General features: G+C 50.6%; 7 protein-coding genes across 7 annotated transcripts, besides 19 other annotated features; all 7 read left to right on the top strand.

Moving 5' to 3' along the window:
• Positions 1-22313: part of a sequence feature (heterozygous, non-Esmeraldo-like haplotype) that runs on past the window's edge.
• Positions 22-75: a sequence feature (T-rich).
• On the top strand, positions 302-3010 carry Tc00.1047053508175.70 (lanosterol synthase, putative; the record flags this gene model as incomplete). Its single annotated transcript, XM_815874.1, has 1 exon — positions 302-3010. One exon carries the CDS (start codon positions 302-304, stop codon positions 3008-3010), a length of 2709 nt encoding a protein of 902 aa, XP_820967.1.
• Positions 3354-3410: a sequence feature (T-rich).
• Positions 4236-4267: a microsatellite.
• On the top strand, positions 4275-5438 carry Tc00.1047053508175.60 (hypothetical protein, conserved; the record flags this gene model as incomplete). The annotated part of the gene is made up of 1 exon (XM_815873.1): positions 4275-5438. The coding sequence occupies one exon, from the start codon at positions 4275-4277 to the stop codon at positions 5436-5438; it is 1164 nt and encodes a 387-aa protein (XP_820966.1).
• Positions 5914-5991: a sequence feature (GA-rich).
• Positions 6378-6397: a microsatellite.
• Positions 6458-6480: a microsatellite.
• Positions 6661-6685: a microsatellite.
• Positions 6758-6782: a sequence feature (AT_rich).
• Positions 6783-6830: a sequence feature (T-rich).
• On the top strand, positions 6861-9059 carry Tc00.1047053508175.50 (hypothetical protein, conserved; the record flags this gene model as incomplete). The annotated part of the gene is made up of 1 exon (XM_815872.1): positions 6861-9059. One exon carries the CDS (start codon positions 6861-6863, stop codon positions 9057-9059), a length of 2199 nt encoding a protein of 732 aa, XP_820965.1.
• Positions 9090-9127: a microsatellite.
• Positions 9446-9490: a microsatellite.
• Positions 9693-9719: a microsatellite.
• Positions 9818-9841: a sequence feature (AT_rich).
• Positions 10081-10104: a microsatellite.
• Positions 10282-10367: a sequence feature (GA-rich).
• On the top strand, positions 10411-10965 carry Tc00.1047053508175.39 (hypothetical protein, conserved; the record flags this gene model as incomplete). The annotated part of the gene is made up of 1 exon (XM_815897.1): positions 10411-10965. One exon carries the CDS (start codon positions 10411-10413, stop codon positions 10963-10965), a length of 555 nt encoding a protein of 184 aa, XP_820990.1.
• Positions 11332-11928, top strand: Tc00.1047053508175.30 (hypothetical protein, conserved; the record flags this gene model as incomplete). Its single annotated transcript, XM_815871.1, has 1 exon — positions 11332-11928. One exon carries the CDS (start codon positions 11332-11334, stop codon positions 11926-11928), a length of 597 nt encoding a protein of 198 aa, XP_820964.1.
• Positions 12152-12192: a microsatellite.
• On the top strand, positions 12776-18892 carry Tc00.1047053508175.20 (hypothetical protein, conserved; the record flags this gene model as incomplete). The annotated part of the gene is made up of 1 exon (XM_815870.1): positions 12776-18892. The coding sequence occupies one exon, from the start codon at positions 12776-12778 to the stop codon at positions 18890-18892; it is 6117 nt and encodes a 2038-aa protein (XP_820963.1).
• Positions 18817-18841: a microsatellite.
• Positions 19812-22313, top strand: Tc00.1047053508175.9 (hypothetical protein, conserved; the record flags this gene model as incomplete). Its single annotated transcript, XM_815898.1, has 1 exon — positions 19812-22313. A coding segment is annotated over one exon (2502 nt), but the record flags the coding sequence as incomplete, so codon positions are not given.
• Positions 21111-21151: a sequence feature (CT-rich).

Here is a 22313-nt window from a genome sequence, read left to right as displayed (position 1 = left end):
TCCACGGACAGAAACACCCTCAAAAAAAAAAAATGGAAGAAAAAATTAAAAGTAATAATAAACAAAAGAGAAAAACTCATTTGGGGATTATTAATAAAAAAAATGTTGGTGTACATGCGTCCGTTTATTTATTTATTTATTGATTTTTTTCTCTTTTCCGCTGTTTTATTGAAAAAAATTTACCCTCTTGATAACGATCAGTAAGATATAAAGGATTATAATCAATTAATTTTATTACGGCGTATTCAATAAAAGGAGGTGAAACAGGGCTTGGAATTTGCTGTTGCAGTCTTTTTGTGTAATGACGGTGCTTACGAAAAGTCGCAATCAGCACAACATGAGTGGAGACTCGCCTTCCATGTCATCTTCTGGGGCTTTTTCGTTTGAGAGTGTTGTGCCCAAGCCTCCAACAACGTGGTCTGAGCAAATGCGGTCAGTGTTGTTGGCTGCTGGAAGGATGTTGAGCCTGTTTCTATTTTTTTTCTTTACGTGGCCAATATTGCTCCTTTTTCACGGGCTTCTTACGCTGCTTGACCGGCACAATAGACGGGTTGTTTTGAAGCACCAACAGCGGTGGCCGTTTGAGAGCGTGCCACACGTGCGTCCAGTTCGGGTCGCCGCGTCCAGGGAGTTTCCAATTGAGAATTGGCATTTACGCTGTGAAGACGGCCGGCAGCGTTGGTGCTACGGCGAATTGCTAAACGAGGAGGAGGGCAATACACTCGGCAAGGCCCAAGCCGCAGGGTTAACGATTCTCCCATCCGAAGATGTTCCCATGGTGGGGGAACATTATGAGTGGGCGGCGGGAAATGTCGTCACGCCAACGAAGGAACCAGACATGCGTGCGATTAAGGCAAAACAACGTCGGTTTTTGGAGCAGTATCAGCTCGGTCTCCATAACACAACGGAGATACGTCGACGCGCCTCACCTGAAGATGCCATGCGCGATGGGGTTGAATTTCTGCTCCGCCTGCAGGATCCATATTCTGGACATTGGCCAAATGATTATAGCGGACCATTGTTTTTAACGCCTGGTTTTATTTTTACAAAGTTTATTGTCGCTGGTGGGGATATTCGGAAGATGTTCCCTCCACATAGGGATCATCAGCACAAAAATGACGAGCCGTGTCGTTGTGGGGAGGCGGAACGGGTGGAAATGATACGATACTTGCGAAACTACATGAACAAGGACGGTGGCTTTGGGCAACACACGGAGGGGCATAGTACGATGTTAGGGACGGCTCTTAACTACGTTGCGCTGCGTTTTATGGGTGTGCCGGCGGATGATGCGGATGCCACGCGGGCTCGGGCATGGATACGCAGTCACGGTGGTGCGGTTTCCGTTCCAACATGGGGTAAAGTGTGGTTGTGCATTGTTGGCTTATATAGCTGGGATGGCATTAACCCCATTCCTCCAGAGCTTTCACTCTTGCCAGCTTGGTTCCCATTATCTCAAGGACGCCTCTGGTGCCACAGCCGCGTTATCTCTGTGCCATTTTCTTACTTATATGGTATACGGTGGGCACCTGAGCCTCACCCTCTCTTGGAAGCTCTTCGCCAGGAATTGTATACGGAGCCATATGATCAAATACAATGGGATCAGCACCAAAGTAACATCTGCAACTTGGACTGCTATACACCACTTTCCTCCACGTACAAACTTGTCGCGGTGCTTTTGAAACTATACGAAAAGTGGCACATCAAAAGTCTCCGCAGACATGCATTGGAGGTGGCTTGGTCACACGTTGCATATGATGATGAAGACACCAAATTTATTTGCCTTGGACCCGTAAATAAAGCATTGGATATGCTTCTTACGTGGATTCGAGAGGGAGAGAAAAGCGGACGTTATCAAAATCATGTCTCTCGCGTAGCTGATTTTATTTACATGGGACCAGAAGGAATGCGTGTGTGTGGTTACAATGGCTCCCAGCTGTGGGATACCTCTTTTGCCGTACAGGCTGTCTGCGCCTGTAACATGGAGTTGTTGTACCCACAGCAGATGTCTCTCGCCCACCACTACGTGGACGTTGCGCAGGTTCAGAAGGACCCGAAGTCAGCGGCTCACTTCTACCGCCATCGTACGAAGGGTGCATGGAATTTTAGTACCGCTTCACAGTCGTGGCAAGTTTCAGACTGCACTGCTGAGGGTCTTCGTGTGGTTCTTTTGCTTCGTCACAATCCGTTTTCGGTGAGCCGCATACGTGATGCCGTCGACGAGATTCTTTCTCTACGTAATGCAAAGGGTGGTTGGGCCTCATACGAACCCACGCGTGCGCCGCTCTATGTTGAGCTCTTCAATTCCTCCGATGTGTTTAGGGACGTGATGACAGATTACGGTTACGCCGAGTGCAGCAGCAGTTGCATTCACACCTTGGCCCTTTTTCGTGAGCACTACCCGGGATACCGCCGGGCGGAAATCAACGCCGCTATTCGGGAAGGGTTGAAGTTTGTCTTGTCATTGCAGCGACCAGATGGCAGTTTTTACGGGAGCTGGGGTGTGTGCTTTACCTACGCTGCGTGGATTGTGGCTAGTGCACTTTGTATCTCCCGTGAGATACCCGACATGGCAAACCACCCATCTTGCGTGCGTCTCATTGACTTTTTGCTCTCCCACCAGAACGCCGACGGAGGGTGGGGCGAGGACGTCACCGCCAGCGTTCGGTCTCTCTGGGTGGACAACCCAAGTGGCAGCCAAGTCGTGAACACTGCCTGGGCGGTAATGGCGATCATGTCAGCCGCTGGGGAGGCGGCCCGTTCGTTGCCAAGGCGGCGGGAACAAATCAGTGTGGCGGTGGAACGGGGCATCCGCTTGATCATGTCGCGGCAGCTTGTCACGGGAGACTGGGCGCAGGAGAGGATCAGTGGTGTGTTTAATGGCAACAACCCGATTCACTACCCGGGGTACAAGAACACCATGCCGGTGTGGGCACTGGGGATGTACAACACATGGAAGAAGACATACACCGTCCCCACGGCTCCGCTGATGCATCCGTCCGGGGGCATTTGAGTCACGGAGGGGGAGAGCTGAAGAGGTGAGGAAGAGGGGAGAAATAATGGTGGGTAAAAAGGTGCGCACGGAGAACGCTGCAGCAACGGCGATGGATAGGCACTATTCCATAGGCAGACAAGAAACATGAAAGGAAATAAAAAATTAAATGGAATAATATATTGATTCATGTCAATAAGACGGGTTTTGACGAGGGGGGTGGGAGAGGAAATGGAGCGGCAGCGCATGAAAGGGATAATTACAAGAAAAAAAAAAGGACAGGGAGGGGGAAGGAGGAGAAGCGGTTGCAACCGAAGGCAAAAAAAAACAAACATCATATGCATGCCCAAAGTGTGCGGGATGGAGAAAAAAAAAAGAAGGGATAATTACAAAAAAAAGAAAAAAGAAAAAGAAAAGGAAAGGAGGGATGCGTGTGAGCGAAATCAAATGAACGGCACATAGAATGAGGGGGTGGTGGTGGTGACAAATGAGTGTTTCTGTTCTCTCTCTCTCTCTCTGCATATATATACAATTATGTGTTGTTGGTTCCCCTTATTTCTACAGGCGGCAATGTTGGAACTTCTTTTGTTGTTTGGTTTCATCTCGGTGTGTTTGGTTTTATTGACTGCTTGCGACGCGGACTCTTCCTTTTTCTGTTGGCACCACCCCAACTCTTTTCCTTTCCCTCACTTTCTGTCTGTCCGTCTTTTTTTTTTTTTTTTTTTCCGCCACGCCGTTCCTGCCATGCACGCAGGCGGTGCACAAACGACAATGGGCGGCGTGAGACGGCTGCTGAATGGTTGCCAAATGCCGTTTTTTTGTTTTTAGTTTGTGAGGGTCTGAGGAGGGAATGGCTTGGCCCTACGCGTGTCTGGTACATGCACAGCAACAGTATCATTGTTTCCAATGGACCGCGATGGACATTGTTGTGGAGGGCGCTGAGGGCACCACGTGTGGGCTCCCCGGTGGCTGGTGAGCTCACATGTATACATATCCCACCATGCGATGAGAGATGAAGACAACGCAACAACTAAATAATAAATGGTGTTTTTTTACTACTTCGTTTCTCCCTTTCTGATGTTTCTGCCAAGGAAAAGTAGGGCGTAGAGGATTTTCACTTTGTTTCTTGTTTTTCCGTCTGGCTGCTTTGGCCACTCAACAGGCTGCGCTCAAGGAAGCCACAGGCATATAACTGGGAAATAAATCCAGCCGTGTGTGGGTGTGCGGGGAGGAGGGTAGTGCAGGTACTCACACATACACATACACACACGCACACACGAAGGGAATGGGTTGCTCCAATTCCAAGAATCAGAAAGGACGGGAGGATAAAGTGGACCCTCACGAGAGAATTTTAGAGCGTGAAGGGAATTCTGCCTCTTGCGGTAGTAGAAGTGCAACCGATGTGCCTGAGAGGAATAGGAAACCCGGCTCTCCTTCTAAGAAGGAGTCCAAGGGCAAGAAGAAAAAGAAGAGGGAAGGTGTGGAACGAGGCAAGGACGTTACTGTGGAGCCTTCCGGAACGGGAATTCTTTCCGAGACCCCTGGAACGGCGTTGCGGGCACGGCCTCTGCATGCTGTGGAGGCTTCTGGTATGAAAGCACCTTTGGCCTCCTCACTGGCACGCGGCCTTCAAGCCATTGAGATTCGTGAGACACGAGTCATACATCCACCGCACCCGAACAGGGCAGGGGCAGATGGCGTGGATAATTACGCCGTTTCTTCTAGCAGTGATATGTTGGCGTCAGTTATTACCACGTCGCCTTTGGAGCTGGAACCGCATTCCTCACGCCCTCCAGCGGGAACCCAACGACATGTGGACGCCAGTTCAGAAGCCGCTGGCGAACTCCCTCTATCCATACAGAGATCCTTAACTTTTGACCAATATGCACAGGAAAATGGGCGCCGGAAACGAAGGATGTATCCACACGCTTTGGATGATGAGTCACCGTTACGGAATTCACGTGGAATGGGGGTAGCGGTTTCGACACCTGTTACTACTTCGTCGATGACAACGACAACATCCACTACACGATCATCGACGCCAACATCATGGGTGGGAAAAGGAAAAGCCTTGCATAAAACAGAGATTGTGGAACCCGTGGGCGCGGTGGTGCTGCCACCGATGGCTCCGCCCATTCGCGCAGCCAGAGAGGAAATGCCAACCGAGGCAGCGATTGCATCCAAGGCACGGCCGACGCCCATTGTGGGAACAAATGGAGTGCTTCGAAGAGGGCTTTATGATTTGCCAGATGAATCAGGGAGTGGTGACGGGGGGGAGAGGCGCCGAGCGGTGATTTATGGGCCAACCGCGCCGAAGGGGGAACATCCATGGACATTCAACAGCGCAGGATGGGAGGTCCTCGAGCAGATCCATCGTCTCCTGAAGGAGCGTGATTTACGGGCGTCGCAAGTGTACGTGTCAGGAATGGAGACGAGTCACTATGAATAGAGGGAGTGGAGGGGGAAAGTGAGTACTGGTGGGAGGGTACATGTATATTGAGAGGCAGGAATTAGCCTGAAGAGCAGCAAAATTCAACGACAACGATGGGAAGGTGGTGTAACCAAAAAAAAGGGGGGGGGGGGAAAGAGAAAAACAAGTTCATGGAAAACCAAGCAATAACAGCGAGAAAATAAGCACCGTCATTTTTGCTTTGTTTGGAGGCCTTTTTTCTTCTTTTTTTCACTTTTCTGCCAGGGCTATAATTTGCTGTGCCATGTGCAAATGGTGCTACCCCAGCCAAAGGTTACAGTGGGGGAAAAGGAAGGAAGAAAGAAAGGCTTATTTGCTTTTACTTCTGTATGTGTAAAAACAATTGTATATATACGTCCGGGTCACTTGACTCCATTTTGGGTGAGTTACGCCTTGGGTCACTCCCACACATATATGCATATTTATGTAGAGGGTTAGAGAGAGAAGTGCGCAATTCTTTCTTTCTCTTTTCCTATTCCCGTTTTTTAAATTTATTTTGTTTTTTTTTTTCTCTTTTTCTCTCTCTCTCTCTATATATATATGCTTCTGTGTCTTGCGCGCGTTGACCGTGTGCCTGCTTTATTTTTCCGCCTTAATTTAATGTGTGTTAGAACATTCTTATTGCATTTTGCTTTTCCTCCTTGTGTGGTGAGCACATGAGTGTCTTCGTGGGCTTATTTGTCTTTGTGGTGTCTTTGCTGAGTGGTGGTGGTGGTGGTGACGGGGAAGATGGCAGCAGAGAGTGCAAGAAGAGTCTTATGCAATGTAGTCTGTGGGTGGAACATGCATAAAACACTGATAATAGGCACAAATAAATAACATGGTTGTGTTCCCCAGTTGGGGTTGCATCACTTTGATGTGACGCCGTGTCAGCCAGAGAAGACATTATTTACTCATGGAAGGGAGGCACAGATGAAATTTTTTTTTTTTTTTTTTTTGTTACGGCTTTTTTCTGCCATTTGTACTTGATCCAATTTACATCCTTGCATGTATCCTTGTATATATATATATATATATATATGCTCATGTATGCAGTTTTTTTTTTTTTTTTTGTTGTTGTTGCTAAGGCTGAAGTTATCATCCAACCTTTTTTGTTGTTTTATTTCATCCTCGTGTAAATTCGAGGTGGTTCCATTACGTACGCTTACATACACGTGTGATGATATGCTTTTACTCAACAATGCTGCTGTTTGTTTTGTCCTTCTTTTTTTTTTTTTTTTTTTTTTGAATCAAAGGCACACATTACGAACGAAAGCGAGAGGGAGGCGTGTATAAAATTGATCGAAGCCGGGGGCGACAATAAAATAATAAATAAAAATAATAAAAAGAAAAAAACAGAAAAAGAAAAAAAAGACAAGAACAGCAAAGAAACCGTATATTAGGAGAGGATTGAGGAGACAAATGGGTAACTGCTGCTCCTCCAATTCAAAAAAGAGGAGGCTGCCAAAGGAGGCACACGTACGGGAGCAGCTCCATGGAGAAGTTAAGGAGGATGGGAGGCCAAAACTGAACGTGCAACCCAGCGACAGCGCACCGTTGGACGGGGTACAACTGACGTCTTGCAAGGCAGAGAGCATAGGCGAGCCAGCACAGAAGGAAGGGGCGCACGGCGGAAGCAAAAAAAGCGATAACCTCAACGGCGAAGACGATTCTGATGATTTGAAATTTTTTACGCTCCCATTCGCATTCACGCCACGGGAAGTGGGCGAGCCGTCAAATAACGGCACGCCAGATGAAGAGCGTGAAAGTTTGAGGGATGCTGAAGATACTGCGACTGGCGAATTTGAGTTCGTTACGGTACAAGGCTCGCCATTGAGCTTTAACCAATCCCCGGGGCAGGGAGACAACAGTGCTGGCCCATACGCGGGGCTGTATAGCATGGACACGATGACTGAACCGATTGAAATGAGCGATTTGTTTATGTCGTGCCGTAGTTTTCATAGGGCTGCCTCTTCAATGATAAGTGGCACTCAACCCCTAGCGAGGTTGCCGAGTGAACGCTCATGGCGACTTTCATTGCCACCTCGCCCTGCGACGCGCAATGAAGATGCGTCTGAGGCGGCCTTTATTTCCTGCCGCAGTGTTCCTTTGCCAACTCCCCTTTTAAGAGATCCAAAAGTGGAGGGCTGGCACAGGAGTGCCCCATTTTCACGGGGCATTGGGGCGGATCCTTCGCACATGTTGCCGAAAGCACAAAACAACGTGACTTTTGAACGGTTCTCGAGCGTGGCGGCTTCATCGGCGAGGGCAGAGACGCCGGAGATGCGCGACTTTTCGCGCATGGAAAGCAGGAATGAGAGCCTTTTGTGGCAGTCTTGCATTTCGATACCAAGTATGCTTTTCACGAGAGATGATAAAAGCCTACAAGCCCCTATGGCTCAGCCTACATGCGGTTTTGGTCAAAGCACCCTCCAGGGACAGAAAGAGGCTTGTGCTCAGTCATTGCCACTATCGCCAGAAAATTTATCACCCATGCCACGTTTTCCGCAATTGCAGCAGAAAAAGCTTCCGCCTATTGTGGCGGCGCGATCCTCTTTGCCGGATCTCCCGTTGTATCCATCCTCTAAAGGCTCGCGCGGCTCCACGCATGCCGCATCGTATGCTTCGTTCCGCTGGAAGAAGAATTTTCTACCCCTTCAGAGTTCTGGCCCATCGTCAGCCGCGCAAAGCTCTGCTGGCAGGCGGCCGGCGGAATTTGCCGGAACCGCCCTGACAACAAGACCGCGAAAAGGACGTTTGAGCACTGGGCATGCAGCGGGAACGATGAAGTATGTGAGGGGTGCTTCATGCGTTGAATTCGGCTATCAATCGCCTTGGGCAAAGTTGGCTGATATGCGCGCCAAATCGACGGCGATTTCTTTATCTTCCCAGACGACGGATGGAAGGGCCAGTACTGGGAGTCACGAAGGATCGCATAGGGGTAGTGTACAGAAGCAGGAAAGGAGGGAGGACGAGGAGAAGGAATTGTTGGACCAAAGCGGCCACGGGGAAGACGACGACACGCTGAAAGAGCGGGAAGAGGGTCTATCCTGTCAATTCGTGGATCCGGTGATAAGGGAGCCACGTGGCAAGGACGCAGGAACCTCTCCAAACACGGGGGGAGTGGAGGATAGCGTGGCTCCAGAGGCGGTGGGGAAAAGTGGCAGCCCACTGCAAGCGGTGAATACGTGGGAGACGCTTCACGCAGACGCATTTGCCGCCTCCCGCGTTTCAAACGGGACAAAGACTTCCGTCTCTTTGGGGGAAGGTGCGGTGGATCTTGAGCAGCCCGGGCTCAACGAGGCTAGCGAGTCTGAGGAGGGCAGTAATGGGGGGGCACGAATGCCACTTGCAGAAGTTAACGACATGAAGGCAAGAACGGCCCTGCCAGATGGCGTGGTTGAGCAGAACCCAGAATATTTTTCCGTACTCTCCCCTCCTCCCATTCTTTCCATCGCCTTCGCCGGCTGCAACATCAGCAGTGAGGATGTCGATAGGGAAACATATGGCGATGACAGCTCTGCCAACAGGATAGGTGATTCGGTGATCGGGGACCAATTCGGTAAAGACACGGGGGTACAGCATGAATTTGACGCCGCCAAGCGCTCCTTTGTGGCCTAACGGCCATCACATTGGGGGGGTTAGAAGCAAAATAATAATAATAATAATAATAATAATAATAATAATAAAGATGAGGGTGAAAACAAAACAAGGAATAAACGCGAAGGGAAACCAAACGAAAAAAAAGGGGAAAAAACATTTAGCGAAAGACTTTTCCAATCAAATTTATTTATGTGATAATTCAATGAGCACACCTGAAGAAATGCTTTAGGTTAAACGGAAAGTTTCCTCTTTTTCCATAAAACACGGAAAAGAATTAATAGAGGAAACACGTGCAAATTCACGCACTGCGCATGCCCCGAGCATTGATGTGGTTTTGAATGGGTGTACTGCCTGAGAGTAAAAAATTGTATGGGTGTAAACATATAGATAAATAAATATTGGTGTTTTTTTTTTTGCTGTTTTTATTTTTTTTTTTATTTTTTTTTTTTATGTTTCCCTAACCTTATATTTATTTTTTCTTTTCAATCCACCAAGATGCTACTTGTTTTCTTTTTATCTCCTATTTTCTTTGGGTACGTGCATGCGTTTTTGTTTTTAATACGTGTGATTTGTGTTTGCTCAATGAGAATGAGAAATGGAACTGTGTTTACGATAACATTTAATATAAATGACAGTAATAAATGGTGGTGCTAGTAGTAGTGGTAGTGGTAGTGGTAGGGGTTGGTCACAGTGAGCCTTGGTGGAGAGCTGGCTAAGCAGCCTGGGAGACTGTGGATTGCACGCATGAGAAGAATCGTGTTGCTGTTTTTCCGAAGTATTTTTTTTTTTTAAAATTTTTACGAAGGAAAGAGGGGTCTCTCATTCTTGTTTGTTTTATTTGTATTTTTTATTTTTATTACTTATGTTTGTCCAAACATGCAGCCAACGCAGCCAGTATGTCACCGTCCTTATTACGGCTTTCTTTGTGTGGGGAAAAAGGGGGGAGAGAAGGGGGCGGATGCGGGGAATTTGTGCCGTGAACTGCAGCATTCCGGTGTGCGAAGGAACAAATAAATGAGGGGAGCCGGAAGCAATTGCCATTATTATTTTTATTTTTATTTTTTAGGCGCCGCATAAAACCGTCTTTTTTTTTTTTCTCGCCGTCATTTTCCTTGTGCTTCTGCTTTTTCTGTGTGCGTGCACACGTCTGCATTTTATGCGCATGAATGCTCTGGAGGGATTTTCTGAATGCTTCTTTTTTTTTGCCTTTTTTGTTGTTTGGGCAGTTTTGCTTTGCGCGTCTCTCTCATTGTCGTCTTCCCTCTCTTTCTTCTTTTCTTCCTTTTTTTTACCTTTTTGTGTTATGTCTTTCATTTATTCCTGCTTCACTTTTCACAGTGGGAGGGGGCGGTCATCGTGTCGTGTGTAGATGGGGGCCCGCGCCAGCAGTGAGGCGGCCGCCGCGGCGCACATCCCCGACGCGGATGAAGATATTGCCGATGAGCTGCGACGTCAGCAGCAGGTGCTTGACGAGAAGCGCCGACGTTACGCCCGCCTGTCCTCCGAGGCGGTGCGTCAGAAGCGGGACAAGAAAAAGAACGTGATTGAGGATGTGTACGAGGAGGACTTTGAAACCATTGACCACATTCAGGCGCTGCGGTTTCCGCCCATGGTGGTGAAGGAGCTGAAGGACGCGGTGGCAAATGAGGCGGAGCGGCGGTGTGCGGAGGTAGAGAAGACGATGGCGCGCTGCCTGCAGGACAAGATGTGGACGACGTGGAAGTGCCAGAAGGAGCGGGACCGATACACCCAGTGTGTGGATGAGAAAAAGAGGGACAATGAATTGCTCATGGCATACCGCTGGAAGTACAAGTTGGGGACACTTCATGGCGAAATTATTGGTCGCGACAACATGATGCGGCGCATCTGGCATGAGCACTTTCCCGACCGTGAACTGCCGCATCCTTGGGTGAAGGACCGGTGAGGAAAGAGCGGCGATTGCGAGGGCGGGGAAACAACGACAACAACAACAGGGAGAAAAGAAGAGGAAAAAAGAAGAAAAGGAAAAGGGAATGGAATTGTGTGTGGGGAACGGCCTTCTGTGTGCGGAGGTGAACGGCGGCGGAAAAAGGGAAACTTTGATGAGAGACCTGAGAGTATTCTTGCTCTTTTTTCTTTGTGTGCGTGCGTGTGTGGGTGGGTGTTTTTTTTTTTCCCTTTCTTTTTGCCGGTGACGTGTTTTCCGCCTCCTTTTTCTTACGGCTTGTGTTCTTTTTTTCTTTTTCTTTAAAATCCGCTCATTTGCGCATACATAAATGCACATGCGCGGTGCAAAGGGCAGCAGCGGGCCATGATTCGTGTGGTGGCACCGACGGAGGGCGTATTGCAGGAGATGCTGCTGCTGGAGCTGCAAGGCAAAGTTAGTATTCCCCCCAAATTGATTAGGGAGGCCTCTGAGAAGCAGCAGAAACAGGGATTTTTCTCGGGTGTAAAGCAGCCACGCGATGCGGAGGAGTCATTGGCGCAGGCAGAAGTGTCTGATGGTGCGTTGGGTCAAGAGACGGTGGTGGAGGTGCCGCTTGGCCACATTGATGATGACCCACGTAACAAGAAGCGCTGTTCATTGCGCATCGGAACGTTGCTTGTGGAAGGGAGCCGTGGCCAGTTTGGAGAGCCACTTCTCGTGCTCAGGCAACGGAAGTCGCAGCCATGTCAGCAGCCGCAGCACGGCGCACAGAAGTCTCCGCTTTCTTCTTCACCCTCATTGCCGTCACCGCGGTGTTGTTTGCTGCAGGAGTGGCTGGCGGAGCATCCGGAGGAAATGACGTTGGACGCTGCGTCTGCCTCTGTCGATACCAACGAGATGCCAACAAAGACGTATGAGCTGGTGGGCATTGTGGAGCGCTATGTGCACTTGAACTCGAAGCCATTGCGGACATCGCTTTGATTCACGCGTCTTTTTTTTTTTTTTTCTCTCCCTCTCTCTCGTTGTAGTGTGATGATGTCTGCTCATTGTGCACCGACTGAAATGTCATTTCAAGAAAGCAATTTGTGGGAAGGAGAATTTAATCTCTTCTTCTTAAAGGAAACAACAACAACAACAAAAGGGATTAGGAGGAAGAAAACATGTACATTTCCTTTTTAGTTGCTGATTGACATCAATCACCACCTTTTTTTTTTTGTTTTTTTTTTCTTTTCTTTTTTCTGTTTTCAGGGCCACGGCATACATACAGAAAGCACAAATACATACACAGACACACGGCAAGAAGAAGAGGGTAAGGAGGCCTTCCAACGCGATTTATTTTGGTATAATAAATATTTTTTAACCATTCACACAGAGAGTGCATAGTGTATTGAAGGGAAGGAGGCAAGCAAATCCTCATCTACAAGGAATAAGGGAACTGGTGGCTGTGGTGGAGATAAGAAAAGGGGAGGTCGTGACGGCAAACGTCTTGTTTGCTAACCATTTTTCAGTATTCATCAACCCAATTTCCGTGTTGGTGGCATAAACAAAGGAATAGTTCTTTTTTTTTTTTTTACTTTTGCTCTTGGGGCCTTTGTGGGGTGTGTTCTTTAGGGGTAGCAGGAGCAGAAACAACAACAACAAAGAAGGGACGGCGTGCGGAGGGAGGGGAAAGGTGTGTGAGGGGCTTAGGGAGGGACATTAATCACATAGGCAGACGGGAATAAATAGAGAGGAAGAGAAGAAGGAGAAGAAATATAGGGGATTAGCAGATAAAAAGAGGGAGCCTTTGGAGTCACGGGAGTTGTTTGTGCATTTTTGTATTTTTCTCATGCGATCTTCTTTGCGTTTTGCTCATGCATCGACATCTTCATCTGCCGCTGCATTGGGTAAAGGCAAACCAAAGAGTCTATCTTCGGCCCCAAGGCAGGAAACTGGCCACCATGCAGCCATGTTGTTTATGCAGCGTCATCGTTTCTTTGCACCGGGGGCATATTTAGCGGATGCAACAACAAATCGTGCTGTTACTTCACCAACTGCTCGTCGTCGGCGTCGGTATGAGCCATACTCATGGGTCTTGCAGCGGTATATTGAGCGTGGTTCTGTTGACCTTGAGGCGTTGATTTTTCATCCCGATGCCCCGTCTCCTGTTGAGACGTTGCTTACTGTCATGCGGCATCGGACACCGTGTCAACGCCTTACTGTGCACGCACTGGAAGCGGTGTTTAATCAGACGCGTCTAACGTTTTCGTCAGGCACCGCGTCTTTTACATTACAGACAGTTAGTCATTTGCTGCGGTGGCGATGTCCTCAGTTATACGACAATCCTGCTGTACGGGTGCTTCTTTGTCAGGCACTGCTCTTTGAAAACTTGTTTAGTGACGCCATTGAAGTTCTGCAGGACATGCCGGACGCATGGATCACCCCAGGGCTGTGGGCGGCTGTGATGGAGGCGGCAGCGGAGGGAAAAATACCACACTCACCCCTCCTTTGGCGGCTCTTGACACTTGCACCGAAGAATACTCCCAGCGCAGGCCGCGTCGTGGGAACGGGCCAGCGTATTCCCACGGAATTGATGAGAGAGGAGCCAGTTGCAGCGTCAAAGGCTTCCACGAAACACGGTGGGGAGGCTGATAAGGGTTATAATAATAACCGAGATAGTAGAAACACCATGAACGACGGTGATATGGTGACGCTATCAGCGTTTGAGGTTCGATTAGCTTCACTGAAACGTCTTGCGCTAGACGCGGGACGACTAGAATGGTGTCGTTTGAGTATGGGAGAAGTGGGGTACGCGGAGCAGCATTACGTGGCTCTGCGTGATGAACGGGCATGGGGACTGGGCACTTTGCACCTCAACAGTGAGGATAATACTGCAGAGGGCGTTGTTTACGGTCTGGATGCACGCCTAGCTGCACGCCTCATGCTGCGAGCGAATGTGTCTTTTTACGGGCAAGCTTCCCCATTGATCGCCCTGCACATTCTCCGCCGTTATCTTTCCACGTGTCATGTGCTGCAGAAACAGGCAGGCCTGGTTAATGCCACGGCTGCTGATGGCCCCACCGGGAAATCTTCACTTTCAGCGGCGAACGCAAGCATGGTTTTAGTTGCCGGTAGCCACCCATTGTCGGCATCCGCCGCGCTCGTTGGGGGGAAGGCGGCTGAAGGTGTGAAGAGACACGAGCAGATTCACCCATCACCGTTCTTGCTATTTTTTAAAATTGCACGTGAGGCCCGAGATGTGGTGGCTGGTGGCGGTGACATCACTGCAGCCTTTGGTCAGTCGCATATCACCCCCTCGGGTGGGTTGCCGATGATTCACTGGGGTGTTGTCTGGAGATTCTTCCAGACGCTGAATCGCGAGTCTCCGGCGTGGTTCACTGTTATGCCTGAGGAGGCGGGTGAACTCTCGAAATATGTCATTGACGCCCTCTGCCGTGGCGCCAACCCATGGATGTCACTCAACGTTGCCCGTGCTGCGTCATCTCGTCATGTTGTCGATGGCCTTGACATGTCGCTTTGGCTGCTGCACCGTCTTGACGTCTCGCATCACACCGAGGAGGCCCGTGAGGTGACGAAGAAAGTCTTTCGCTGGCTGCTGGTGGATGTGGGTGTCCATCTGCTTCCACAGTTGCACCACCACCTGATTCCAGCCTCGCGGGTGCTGATTCGATTGGGTCTGCACGAGGAGCTAAAGCAGTTTTATAACGCCGTGCTGGACAACGTCTATGCCTTTTCGGAGGGCTTCCGTGCTGATTTTATGCGCGTCATGGAGGACTTGGTGTGCCCCATGTGTAGCTCCATATTGCCAGAGCAGGATGTTTACGTTGAGCGCTCCTGTCCGTTGTGTCTGACGGTTGTACCGTCGAAGGACCCAAACGCGTTGCCAAGTTTTCAGCTGTCAAATGAACACGTCACACGTCTCCGCGAGAAACGAAAGGCTCTGCGCGCAAAAGGCAGGCGTAACTTGCATGAGCGCATTTATCGCTGGTCAAAGAACGACGATGACGGAAAAGTTAACTCCCTGCCGTCACATGAGAAGGGCGAGGCATCATCATCGTTGCCTACTCGACAGCCATTAGACGCCAGCAGCGTGTTTAAACGCGAGATACTGGGCGAGACAGTGCCCTTAATACCCGGCGTACCAGTGGATCAAAACATGCCTCTCTTCCAACTTGAGGAGGGTGGGCACGGCGAAAACATTGAGGGCGCGGGTGTTTCGATGCTTCCCTTTGACGTTCATGCGGCCATGGAGGAATCATCTAGACGCTTGCAGTTGCAGGAGGCGGCCCGGCGCTATGCATTGGCGCAGCGTGGTGTGTTAACGTCAGCACGACTCCTGGCGGCACCACCATCGCTGCTCTTATCGGATACATCCCACACAATGCTGCAACGGCAGCAACAGGGGTGGCAGCGTGGGCAGCAAAACAAGTTGCTCGTGCATGTGCGGACCGATGGCCCATGGATTTGTGTATGGTGTCAGGAACACAACTCCGAGTGGGGCTCGCGTGTGCAGTGCACAGCGTGTGGGGCTGAAACAGGCCCATTAGCACCATGGCGTCATTTTGCCTACGCTGAATCAGGCGATGTTATGCAAGAGATAAGAGCTCGTGTGGCGAATGCTGAGGCGCGTCCTGTGGATGCTGTTGTTGCAGCGTACATGCTTATGGTGTATCGCCGTGCCTTCATGCTAAGGGCCACTCCTCACGATCATGAAAGAATCGATCAGTTGATACGAAGGCTATGTTGGCTACACGAGCGGGTGCTGGCAGGGTATTTGTATGTGAGATTTGTTTCACCACGTTCACGCAGCAAGAATGACACGTTATGGGCTGTAGCGAAACTTTTTGGTTGTACTGAGGCGGAGTATGCGGAGATTTCCGCGCAGGAATTGATTCACAACGAAAAAAAATTTTTCCAGACCATCTTTACCCCCACCACATGCAAGGTGTGCTTTGGTTCACACGCATGGAAGACATGCCCCATCATCACACGTGACTTTTCTTCAACGACACGTGCATCTATTAACATGTCACCGGAGGAGAAGCAGCGTGCGATGCTTCAACATTTACGACTTGTGGTGGAGGCGGCGTTGCAACGCGGCGCGGAAAACAGCCGTCTTGTGGTGGATGCCTACACCGCCTTTGTAAAGTCCCCTTACAGGGAGCTTTTTGCGGAGGTCCACAGCGAGGAAGTGAACCGACTATCCATTTTGCTCAGTCACTATCATCAATACCGACGAGCAGCGTTTTTACTTTGTCACATTCCGCTGCACCTGCGGAACGATCAAGCATATCTTGTCATGGCACATTATTTCAATGTCCCCGCGGAAGAGGCACGAGGGCTGTTGCGTAAGCGGAGTGCAGTTGGGGTAGAGGACGAGAGTCACCCAAACTTTGTGCAGGTGGCCCTCACATGCTGCATGTGCCTCGACGAGCGACACGCGTCATTTGAATGCCCGCGCCTTTTACAGTGGCTGAATGAAGTTGATGCACACGGTTCGATGGTGAGCGTGAGGGCATCTGAGGCCGTCTTGTATGACCCTCTGCGCGAGAATCAGCGGGTAAAACGGCTGCGTGCACAGGTGGATGGATGGACGTCTGCCGGCCCCGAAAGACTGCACGCGTTCTATCGATTTCTTTTGCAGCGGGTGGACTCGTTTCAAGAGGACCTCCAGGGAGAAGAAATTGAAGATGGTGACACCCCAGATGTTGTGTCGCTGGAAGCCACCACGGCAGTGACTGTACGGAAACCAAAACGACGTATTGACGCGGATGACCTTATTGTTTACGCCATAAATAAAACCATTGCGAAACTCGCGGCGGTTGGACAAGAGAAGGGGGCTTGTCGACTGTACGCGAGGGCCCCTGGGGCGTTTATCTCCCGCCATACCACATATGCGATGCTGCGCATGCAGCGCTTCTCCGAGGACGGTATCCGTACTCTGTTGAACAGCGGCACTGTGTCTTCATCCCCATTGTCGGCTGCGGCATCGATTGATGATGCGACTGTGTTAGGCCTTTCCAGTGAAGCTGCTTCTGCGGCGGCGGTCCCGTTGCAGAGACACTGCTTGTTATGTTTTGACCCCGGCCATGCGTATTTGGAATGCCCCGAGCTGTCAGCGCAGCCGACAAACGCGGCGAAACTCGAATATGTGGCAACACAGGTGGGCGGTATTCGCTGCACCTCTGACGGTATCCGCGCTGCGGCTGCCTACGTGTACCACATGTACAACCTTGGCAATCTCACTGGGGATATGCTGCGGGCGCATCCCTCCCTCGTGCGGGCGCTTCTCCGCCTCATACGACGGTGTTTTGCAACTGGACAATTGGCTGCAGGTGTCCGGGTGTTGCGTCGAATTCCCACAGAGGTTGTGCCGCCAGCACGTGTGTACACTGATCTTTGGCGTGCGGCAGGTTTGCAAGAGGAGGCAGTTGAGGATCGTAGAGCGCAATTGTTGGCCATATACGAGGCGGAGGGCCTCGTGCCGGACATTGACCATCCACCCGCACGTCAGACGTACACAAATCGCTTGACGACAAATTTGAGTCGCACCCTCCACGATGAACTTTGTAGGCACTGCTATCAACACGGCCACACTCTTGCGACATGCAGTGTGTTCCACGCCGAGGTGAGCTTTGGTCGAGACTACGTGGCAGCTTATCGCATGAGTATGATGTCGGAACAATTAGATCGGGATTGGCAGGACGCCTATCTTTTAAAACTTACCGACTTTTTTCAGACACACCGAATCTTTATGCCGTATCACATTGTTGGCATCGCGAACGCGTTAAATGCCATTGCAGCAATGTGGAGCTTCCGCGGAGAACCAGGCATTGCGATACGGCATCTTCTCTCCATCCCACCCGCGTATCGTCGACGACAGGCCTTTAAGCACATTCTTCATGCATTAAATGTACCCGTGGCAGAGGCGAACAGCGTTCTCGCCAACGTCTACTTTTCTCCCGACGAGTTGTCATCCTCCTTCTCGTCCAGCAAACGACGAGATGATTCTCCCACGGTGATCAGCCATGGGAGTAGTAATGACAGTATTCCTGGGAGTCAAAGCACTAGCAGTGGTGCGGTGGCGCAGCATTTGCTTATGCCCAAACCGGCAATACGTGATGTGGCCATGTCAGCCGTGTTGAATAACTTTCCGGAGGCGTTGGCAGCGATCGAGAAGAGCGAGGAACGCATGGCGGCGATCCGCCGCCGCAACGCGACTCAGCAAGTGGCAGCAGCCCCACGTATCCAAACTGCCGCCACCGCTGCGAAGGGAGAGGGAGTGACACCATACCAAGGCAAAGGCGGCACCACAAAATCAGCCGTGGGGACGCCGTTCTCATCGTCCACGTCCTTTCCTGCACTCCGCGTGGTGCAGAGTGGTGACATTCTGGCACTCCGAGAGGACTTCGATCCTGTACTGACAGAGTTGGAGGTGGCGGTGGGGATGAAGCTTGGCAGCCGACACGTTCTCTTTACAAGCGCTGTGGATATTCTCTCTGCGGCTGCGAGCAAACCAGAGGATAGCAGACAGGAGCCTCCCCCATCGTCGCCATCGGGGATGATGTCATCCGTAGCCGCTGAAGAAAGAAGGGAGGTGGAGAAGGCTGCAATTGACACCTCACGGGAGCAGCGGTTCTCGGATGAGGCCACAGTCGTCACTGTCTTCACGAAGGATTTGAGGCGCGAGCGTGCCGAGAGAAAAAAGGATGAGCCCCGCAGGTGGGAGGAGGAGCGTGGTGGCAAGCGGTCCGTTTCTTCTTTGCCCGGACAAAAGAAGGAGACATTTGGCAACCACTCACCCCGTCAGCAGCAGGGAAGACAACAGCAACAACAGCATCATTCACGGCGGCCTCGATACCACGAGAGGCAGCAGCAGCAGCAGCAGCAGCAGTGGAGGGGCAAACGGGCAAATGACGGGAATGCACCAAAGTACTCGAATTGACCGCCATCACGAATTGCGGCTTCATAACCGTCAACAGAACTGACGCGTCGGTGTGACGATTTGTGTGGCGTGGCGCAGCAGGACGAAGAGCCGTTTGTGGGTTACTTAGGGCCAGGGAGAGTGAGAAAGTGGGAGGCGTGCAGAAATATGGGGAGTGAGATATTTTGAACGAAGGTGACGGCAGAAGAGAAGGAAAACAGAAAGAAACAGCAGCCACCCAAGAAACAAGAACTTGAAAATAACGGCAAAAAAGGGCGCGAGAGGATTATGAAGTGAGGATGCAAAGGGAGCATTACATGTGTGAGCTGGGCGGGAGTGGGAGGTGGTGTATCTTCGTTGCGGCGGGACGTGCGCACGTGTGCATCAGAAGCCAATAAAAACATGGCTTTTTTTTTTGTAATTTGTAAGACCTCCACTTTTTTTTTGTTTCTTTTTTTTAAATTGTTTTGTTGGCTGCCATTGTTGTTGTCCTTGTCCGTGTGAATTGTTTGCCGGCATCTTTTGCAACCTTTCGGCATCACTTCTTTTCTTATGTTTTGCGGTTTTGTTGACCTGTTGCGGTTTTCCACCTGCGAACCATCCCTTTTTTTTTATTACCCTCCTGTTCCTACTCTCTCTCTCTCTCTCCCGATTTTTGTACGTATATATATGTGTGTATGTATGCGAAAAAAGAAATCACTGCCTTAAAAAAAAAAAAAAAAGAGAGGGATAGGTAGAGAGAAGGGTTAGTTGTTATTCGCCTTGTTTTTTTTTTAAGGCAGACTATATATATTTACTGACTACGGTCTTGTTGCGCCTGCAATAATATCATCCGCTTCAAGACGTTGAAAAGACGAAGCGAAGACGCCATTCCGGTTCCACTTCTTCACGCCGGTTACGGGAAGAAGCGTGGGAGAGCCTTTATTGCCGAGTGCCAGGCATGCAGCCTCTTTCTCAAACAAGTTCTGAGAGTTCCAACTTGCTGCGGTCGCACGATGGCCTTTTCTCCGGTTTATCCCCGGGTGGAATGGAGAACACCGGAAGAAAAATCAACAGATTTGGCAGGGGCGGCAGCGGCGGTATTTGTGAGACAATCGCGCAGGCTCCCCTGCGTGGTATTTACCTGCGGCCCACGGTGTTTATGATCGATGGTACCGCCAGACATCTGATGGAGGTGCTGTATCCATTGAATAATGACAGCTCTTCTTCTTCTTCTGCTACGACTACCACCAACAGCACCTCAACCTTTTTTTTGCCAGCAAAGGCAAACGAAGAGAATTCGATGTGGTGGGGCTCCCGGTATCCGTATTCTCGAGCGTCGTGGGTGGTTTTTGAATATTCATTGGCCCCCGCTCTTCTGCCTTCGGCCGCCGCTGAGACCATCTCAAAGACTCCAAGCAGGTACACGGAAGAGGAGTTGGTCCGAGAGCTCCCTTTTCACATGACGCACTCGGCAGAATCCGCGCAGTGGCTTCTTGAAGCGGCAAAACAGATGTCCAGAAGTTTGCGTGAGAACCGTCATTCAGCTCCTTTCCGAGTGGAGTGCTGCGGGACAGTCGGCAAACTGTTCCCACCGCGTCGTGTTTCTGTGCCTCTAGGAGGTGATGCCGAGTGCCTGCGGCCTGGCGGTTCAGTGTTGCTTGGCGGCGTTGAGGTGGCGGTGCGTGCGATGCGGCCCGGTGAGGAGTTTGCGTTCATCATCATAAATCCAACATCCGTCTACGACGATGTACAAAACGCATACGGTACACACTTTTCCCATAACCCGGCGGCATTCCCCATGCGATGTGTTTATATCCGCATTAAGCTTTTGAATCATCTGCCACGTGAGCCCCTTTGGCTGCCAATTGCACAGAAGTACATTTTGAATGGCTCATCTTCTACGCCGCCGTCGCAGCTGGATTGGATGAAACCGACGTCAGAGGATGTGCACGGCTGTATGCTTCCACTTCTCTTTTTCAGCTCCTCGCTTTTTTTTACCAACTCCTCGGACGCGACGTTTTTAGACGCAGTGACATATAAATGCGCTCTTCGTGCGCTTTTTGTATCCAACGCGTCTGCGTTTTTGAATTGTCACGTGGTGGGTCATCCTGGCGCTTCCGTGGCGTTTTTGTTGGATGCGATGGCGCCCCATTCGCAGAGCGGCCTTGCGGGGGCAGAGCAGTTGACGCGGCGGAGTCCCGGCGGAACGGGCGCTACTGCTCAGAATAATAGTAGCAGCAAGGACGGACGTGACAACGAGGAAGAAGAAGAAGTGGAAGGAGGAAGAGGAAGGGGAAGGGGCGAAAACGTTCCGACGGACGAGGAGGCGTTAAAATTTTTGCGCCTGGCCTTCTTTTCCGTTCCTCGCGACGGCGCGACCCTGTCGTGTAGTGTCACGCGGAGGAGTCCGCTGACAGGTAGTATGCTCAGGCCCAGGAGTCTCGCTGGCGTGGAGCTGGGGAGCATGTCCCTGCCGCTTTGGCTGGATGTATTGCTTCAGACGATGCGTGGCGGAGAGGAGGAAATTGTAAACATGCGAAATAACTGTGAGGATGATGGCGCTTTTCAATGTTCATTGGCAAATGATCTGCGGACATCTGCCTTTCTACAGTCTCGCGTCATGGAAGATATGCACGTCAACAACATCGTGCAGAGGGAGCGACCGGAGGAACAGGGCACCCCACTGGACATGTCAATCCAGTCACCGAATTCCGCCAGCAGCGCGCAGACGCTGCTGAGTGATGGGCTGAGAGGAGAGTTTGGTTCCAAGAATTTTCCTCCACATGAGCTTCATTGCCGTATTTCCCTTGAAAGCTTTGCGAATGTGCATGACGTAGCCTCGTTCTTCTTTGTTGACCCTGCGAACTCACTTCGGGTGGTGCAAAAACTGGAACAGGAGGCAAACGCACTGCGCAAGTTGGGAAAACAGCGACTGACAGAGTCGCAGCGGCAATCAAAAACTGACAAGGAGAAGAAGTATCATTTCAAGAGGATCAGCAGGCGTAATGAAAATGGGAGTAATATTGATGGGGAGGACCTTGCCATCCCCGCATGCGCCATGGTTGAGCCCATGACGGTTCATCCCAGGCCCTTTGGGCACATCAGTGAACCCTTCGAGGAGCGTGGCATCGTGAAGGCTATTCAGAAACTGGAGCTTGTGGTTCTTCTTTTGACGTTTCACGTGAACGAACGCCGCATGCTTGCCAGAGGCGTGTCGGTTGCGCTGATGGAAAAACGTCTTGTGGCTTTGATGGCCACGTTCCGTGACTTGGGTCGGCTCTACACAAAACTGCGCCACGAGTCTGCATTGACGTTGGCCATGGAGGCATTTTCCGCCGCCATTTTGCTGGCACCACGAAATCCCCAGCTGTGGATGCGCCGTGGCGTGCTGCGACTAAAGATGCATACAAACCACAGCGCCATGTGTGATTTGTCTAGAGCCAAGTTTCTCGCGGAGGCG

This window comes from Trypanosoma cruzi, genomic scaffold (assembly GCF_000209065.1).
Source record: "Trypanosoma cruzi strain CL Brener 1047053516707 genomic scaffold, whole genome shotgun sequence".
Taxonomy (NCBI): Eukaryota; Euglenozoa; class Kinetoplastea; order Trypanosomatida; family Trypanosomatidae; genus Trypanosoma; species Trypanosoma cruzi.
This window is presented reverse-complemented; position numbering and strand designations above follow the sequence as displayed.